General features: G+C 50.5%; 1 protein-coding gene across 1 annotated transcript in view; it reads left to right on the forward strand.

Annotated features, from left to right (window-relative positions):
• PDPK1 (3-phosphoinositide dependent protein kinase 1) overlaps positions 1 to 6704 on the forward strand; it is a 46072-nt gene that overhangs the window by 27992 nt on the left and 11376 nt on the right. Inside the window, exon 10 of the mRNA XM_014587042.2 lies at positions 2855 to 3072. Coding sequence (XP_014442528.1) covers positions 2855 to 3072 — 218 coding nt within the window. The remainder of the gene's footprint in view (positions 1 to 2854; positions 3073 to 6704) is intronic.

Raw genomic sequence — 6704 nt, forward strand, 5'->3', positions numbered from 1 at the left:
GAGCCTGATGTGTCTACAGAAGTCACCCTGGGCCTACAGGCAGCTGTTGAGCCTGAGAGCTCCATAGCCTGTTTCTGGTCACTCCGGGGAGTAGAACCCTGAGGGGACCACGTGGGCCCCAGTTATCCCCAGTCTTGGTGCCCAGCACGCTTGTCTGTGTAGGCATGTGCACACGTACCCAAGCTTGCGCCCCTGGAGGACTGGCTCCCTGAGCTGTGGCTGCAGCTGCTGAGCCCTGCTGTGTGAGCCGCTGCCTTGTGCTCAGTGGCTCCCCCTCAGCTCTTAGGTGGCTGGAAGATCTTGGAGCGCATCCCCGCAGGGAGCCCTGTTCCAGTTCTCATTCAGACAGTTGTGAGTCTTACAGCATGCGTGTCTTGTGGCATGCAGAGGAAGCCTTCCCAAAGGGGCTCCTGCCTCATCACCTCATGGTAGAATGTTTCCATCCCAGAGGCTCCAGAAATACCAAATCTCCTTCAGCTTCAAGGAGCGTCACTGAGGGCAGAGGACCACAGCATTCCTCTACTCGTTCTTTTCTTTTTACAATAGGTGTGCCCTTCCAAGAGAGCAAGTGTGCGCTTTTGTGCACACCCTCAGCGAGGTTTCATTGCACCATGACCCCTTTCCCCAGCCGACCATCTCAGGATCCTGGGCAGCTGGCCAGGTTGTCAGGCCAATCTGGGATTCAAACTACAGTTGCCATGTGACTTCCAGCACTGCAGGTGCTGTGTTACCATCGGCCTGGCAGCTGGGCCTGTCTTCTACTTTTTGTTTTTTTTTTTTTTTAATTTTGCCAGAGAGAGACAGAAAGAGGGAGAATATAAGAAAGTAAGCTGCCAGGTCCAGGACTCGAACCACAGTCAGCCATGTGGGAGTCTAGCACCTTAACTATCATACCACCTGCAAGCCCCCACCCCACACTTGTTTTTTGTTTTTTTCAAAATGTCAGAGGGTGTATGCACTTGCCAGAAAGAAACGGAAAGGGAGAGAGCACTCCTCAATAGAGTGTGGTCATGCCATCATGCCTTCTCCTTTTTTCCATACTGTTGAGGTTTTGGGTGGACATGTTCTTGCTGTGTTTTTCAGAGCTAAGACTGTCAGCTAGGTGGGATTTGGCTTCTTTAACCTCCAGGCCTCTGGGCTGGCTCATCTACTCTTGACTCAGATGTGGGGAGGGCTGGCACTTCCTTCTTCCTGAATTTCCTGATTCCCAGCCAGTTGCTGATGGAGACTTGTCATCTGCCTCTCCAGTGCTGGGGACCGAGGCTTGTTAGGCATATCCTCCCACCCATTGGCGAGTACCTCACCAGTCCACATGCCTTCCTGGGCCAGGTCTGTACTGGGTGCAGCTGAGGGGAGGAGATGGAGAAGGGGACAGACCCTGAGCTTTCCCTGGGCCCCTTAGTAGTGGTCGCCTGGGTGGTGGTGCCAGCAGGTAGGCAACTGTATGACAGGAGGTGGACTGAACTGGGAAGACAGATGCAGGCTGGACTGAGTTGAGCACTGGCCACTGTGGGCCAGTCTCTGAGCCTTGCTGTGCCCATGGCACAAATCGGGACAGTGGGCACAACTGCCTCCCTGACCCCGAAGGCTCCTGTGACCCTGGGTGGGGCTCACGGTAGGCTCTGTATACTCACGGTGTTACACAGAGGCAGCCTCCTGCAGGCCCTCTGAGAAGAGGTGGGGACTGTGCCCAGGACCTGCCCCAGGCCAGGCTGCAGCCAGGGCGCCTGTGTGGCTATATTGCGGGAGACCTGGGAGGGCAGCGTGGGCCTGAGAGGGGTCGGGACCATCCTCTGCAGGGCTTTCAGGGGGGGTGTCTGGGAGGGCTTGCCACACTCTCATCTTAGCTGCTGGCCAGCGGCGTCCTCTCTTCCCCGTTACTGGCTTTGGCAGGCCTGGGTGTGCCACCTTCCACCTTGGCAGCCACCTGCCCAGGCCTGGCGGGCACGCTTCAGCCCTGTTGGTGTCCCAGGAGCACAGTAGTGAATGCCTCTGCCTATTCAGCACGTCTGTGGGTAATCCTGTTTTTTGTGTCAACTCTGCTTTGTAGTTTCCTCCAGGATAACAGGCAGCCGTGTTTATATCATGCTATTCATCTTACTGAGGTTAAAAGGAATTCGTTTTGGGGGACCAGCAGGTGGCGTGGTTAAGGTGCTGGACACTCCTACATGACCATTCATGGTTCGAGGCCTAGACCTGATGACTTGCTTTCTCACTTTCTCTGTCTCTCTGTCTCTTGCTGGTCAAATTAAAAATAAATGAATGAATGAATAAATAAAGTTAATTCTTTTTTTAAAAAAAGGAATTTGTTTTTAGAAATGAGATGTGGTTGGCCACATTGAAATACTTGGTGTCTGCCTCAGACTCAAGCATAAGACACCTGGGGCCTAGAGGGGAGGATGCCTGAATGTTCCAGTCCTGCAGCCAGAGCTGTGAGCCAGGCCTATGGAGAGCCCCTGGGCCAAGGGCCAGGGTCAGAGGCCCTTCTCTTTCCAGGGGGTCAGCGCAGTCATGTAGGGCCAGAAAGGCCTCAGGCTGCTGCTGTTGCCCTGTTAGCACTATGCTGGGTGAGGGGTCCTGGTCCTTTTCTTGGAAAGGAAGTCTGAGGGTCAGCCCCTTTCTGGCCTCTGTTCTCATGGAAAGAGGGACCCGGCCAGATAGGAGCCCACCATGTCTTGGTTCAGCAAAAAAAAAATGGTTACAGCAGCTGCCTGTCCTATGCAGGAGAGCCAGTAGGTGTGGGCCTACCCAAGCTCACTGTGTGTGAGAGGCCAGCAAAGGTGCAAAATGTTGCGGGCATCTCTGGACTTGGGAGGCAGATTTAAGGCGTGGTTCTTTCTCCTCCTTTTCGCAGTACGACAATCTCCTGAGCCAGTTTGGCTGCATGCAGGTGTCTGCGTCCTCCTCCTCCCACTCCTTGTCTGCCTTGGATACGGGCCTACCCCAGAGGTCGGGCAGCAACATAGAGCAGTACATCCATGGCCTGGACACCAATTCTTTTGAACTGGACTTGCAGTTTTCTGAAGACGAGAAGAAGTTACTATTGGAGAAGCAGGCCAGTGAAAACCCATGGTAAGAATTCACAGGGATGAGCGTGCTCTCATCGAAGGTGCAATGGGACGCCAGGCAGGGCTGCCAGGCACACACCTGTGAGGTGCCTTAGGTAGCCCAGGGGTTGCCTCTGGAGCTGGTGCTGTGCACATTCCTCAAAGCAGGACTCCCGGCACAGTTGGAAATGGACGTGTAGGAGGCCATGGCCCAGGGACAAGTAGGCTTGGGACCATTGGGTACCCTGGCTGTGGAGGGCAAGGGCGGGATGGTCTCTGCTCTGCCAGGCTTTGGCCATTACTAGTGCAGATGTGACTTCACTGTGACTTCAGTCACCACTGCCTGAGGAGGCACTTGGGGGCGTTCATTCTTGCTGCAGTAATGCATCTTTTTTTTTTTTTTTAAATGTAACCTTTTTTTTTTTTTAATATTTATTTAATTTAACTTTATTTATTATTTATTCATTTGTTTATTTCGATTTGACCAGAGAGGGACAGAGTGAGAGAGAGAGAGGGAGAGAGAGTGAGAAAGCAAGCCACCAGGTCCAGGACTTGAACCACAGTCGGCCATATGGGAATCCACGGCCTTTAACCACCATGCCACAGGCCGGCCCCAGTGATGCATCTTTAGCACATAGCTTTTACACTGAGACCACACTTTCTCCTGAGGCTAGTCCTACGAAGGCCTGTGTTCCAGGGCATAGGTGTTCTGAGATAGCCGGAGATCTGAACCAGCAGCAGAGAAGCTGTCTCCTCCCCTGCAGCCACGCCTGCCCCTCCAGTGTTCCGATGGTGCTAAAACAATTGTAGCCCTGCTGGGTTTTTGTTTGTTTTTATTGACACACACATCTTTCACGTTCATTGCTGTTTGTGTTTACGTTTGAGGCACGTATGTCCCTTGACGTTTTTTTTCTCTATACTTTGCAGTTTAAATTGATTTTTTTTCTTTTTTTGCCAGAGAGTGTGTGTGCTTGATGTGGAGAGAGAAGGGCAGGGTGAAGAGTGAGAGAGTGGGAAGCACCCTGCGTGGCATGCCGCAATCCCTTCTCTATCTCCTCCTCCTTCCGAGACTTTGGACATGCACGCACACGCACCTGGCTTGTTTTCAAGCCTCCAGGTCCCGTTCTCAAACAGTGCAGTTGGCCACGTGGCATACAGCTGCCTTTGCCACCTCACCATATATAGAGAGCCATATATAGGGAGTCTTTAAAACGTGGGTGGAAAATGCATCATCTCGAAATCCTGCGTGGATTTCTAAATTTTTTACATGAAAATTAATTTGTACTCTAATTTCATTCTTTCACAACTTTTTGAAGTCCTCTTGTATGTGAAGAATATTTTCTGTTGTATTTTTTGCAGATTTTCTCTTCTGTTTATCTCTTCAGTCCATTGTGTTTTTGTATGGAAGTTGCAAATTCTACCAACCTGTTTCTATTTTCATTTTCTGGTTTTTATCTTTAATCTTCTGAGAAAGGCTTTTCTACTTGATATTTTTACTTATATTGTTTTTGAGCATTTTTATGCTTTTACCTTTTACCTGGATAGAGAGGAGCCCAAGGTGGTAGAGGGGTTGTCTCCCAGGAAGGCGTGTTGGTGTGGGATTAAAGGCAGCACCAGGGAGGACTCAAGGACTGGGGTGGCTGGGGCGTGGACACATGTGGTTTAGTAGGCACATAGGGAGCACGGGGGTGCAGTGGGGACTTAAGCTCTCGGCTTCTGTTAGGGTGGTCTCTGCACTACCTTACCATGGCCTTGGTTGCAGGCTATGAAAGAATTCGCAAACTCAGAAAGTGGGTAGAAAAAAATGTATTAACTTTCCAACAGTGGAAAGGGGCCAGATGCAGAGAGTTTGAGTGGCTTTGAGGGGTGGGGGAAAGGAACTTTTATTGGGACTTAAGGAAAGGGGTACTATGGTTAGGTAATTGGGGTTCTGGGACCAAAGATCTACTAGTCCTTGGTTGACTCATTGTTCCCTCTGAGTGGTGAGGATGTTGCAGTCTTCACGTCTGAGGTGAGAACTTGGGAAACACAAGCTCGGCCATCTGCAGTGACGTCAAGGCAGGACCAGCTGACTCAGCAAGAAATATGGATGGGGAGAAAGGGTCTGGAGACCTGGGAGTTTTAGATAGGACTTTTCAGTGACTGTACCTAAGGTACAAGCCCGACACTGAGTTAACCCTTTTATATCCCTGAGGTGCTTGGGGAACATTTAACCCTTCAGCTGCTTTCCTAGGGTGGGATGCAGAAGGGAAAGCAGCCTGTGAATAAGACAAGGATTTTGTACCACTAGGAGTGGTCGATAGTTCTATGGAGCTCAGGCTTGGCCGCTGGCTTGCTGTTTGCTGCAGTGTGTTACGAGGGCTGTTATCATGGGCTGGGTAGGAGAGAATCTGATGGAGCCGCTCGAGCAGTGCTGGGCACAGCTCCTGGCGGGTAGGCACACTGGCCTGTGCCGGAGCTTCCTGGGTGGGCTCACCAACGAGGCCTGTAGAACCTCTCTGCCCAGGCTCTTTCCAGGAGCTCCAGTCTCGTGCTGGGCAGGGCAGTGAGCACCTCACAGACCCTGCCTGTTTCCTTGGTGCCATATTTTAGGCCCGTTTTGGATGCTGAGGGCTGCAGCGAGCTTGAGGATCTCCTGACTGGCCAGTGGTTCGTTGCACATGATTCCCAATGTTGGCCATGGATCCCTGAGGTCAGGACAGTTCTTTTATGTTTAATGCCAAGACGACGTCTGCCACCTTCGCGGCTAGTGTCTGTGAACGCACAAAGCGTTTCAACAGGTGTGTGCAGTATGCATGTCGTCGCTCTGACTACTAAGGGAACATGGGTGTTCTTTTCTAACAGTTTCTGAAGTAGGTTTATGGAATAAAAATATGCATTTTGGGGGGCGGGAGGTAGCATCGTGGTTAAAGGTGCTGAATTCCCACACGGCCAACTGCTGTTCTGCCAGGGACCAGCCTCACCGTGGGTGGGTTATCTCGACGAAGGCGGCGAAGGTGAACAGAAGACAGAGGCCTCGATGCCTTTTCATGCACGTCCTATGCCGGACACCCCTCAGAGGTCGCCCTCTGAGGAGTGACAACTGCTAGGAATCATGGTGCGTTTTTATTGAAAACGTGTTATATGCAAGTAAAGGGAGAGGGACTAGTGTTTCAATTATCAGCTCATGAAGTTTTAAGAATAGGGAACATAGATTCTATTCAGGGTTGGATTAAGGGTGGGTCTCCATGGAATGCAGTTTCGGGAAAGCGGTTCCGGTAAGCAGAGATGATTATCAGCTGATGCGGCGTAGCAGCCATCTTGTGATTACTGGGAATGGTACTGAGAAAAGAAAATCTCAAGAATAGATATTAGTTCTTATGGATCTTAATAAAGAATGATACTTACACAGTTTTTGTAGGGATCTAAAACTTAATTTGAGGAATCCTAATATATTTATCTATTTCACTTAGAGAGGGCAGAGGTGTCCTGGGCCAATTTTGGCCTAATCCTATTTTAGGTAAAGAAAGGATTAAGTTTACCTTAAATGTATTTTAAAGGGCCTTCCAAAGGTCAAGATTACTTCTGCCTAAAAAAAACTTCAGCCCACCCTCTATTGTGACCATGGAGATAAAGCATTGTAATTAATAGTAAGTGATCAGAGCAAAGGGGAGCGGT

This window comes from Tupaia chinensis, unplaced genomic scaffold, assembly GCF_000334495.1.
Source record: "Tupaia chinensis unplaced genomic scaffold, TupChi_1.0 Scaffold000178_1, whole genome shotgun sequence".
Lineage (NCBI taxonomy): Eukaryota > Metazoa > Chordata > Mammalia > Scandentia > Tupaiidae > Tupaia > Tupaia belangeri.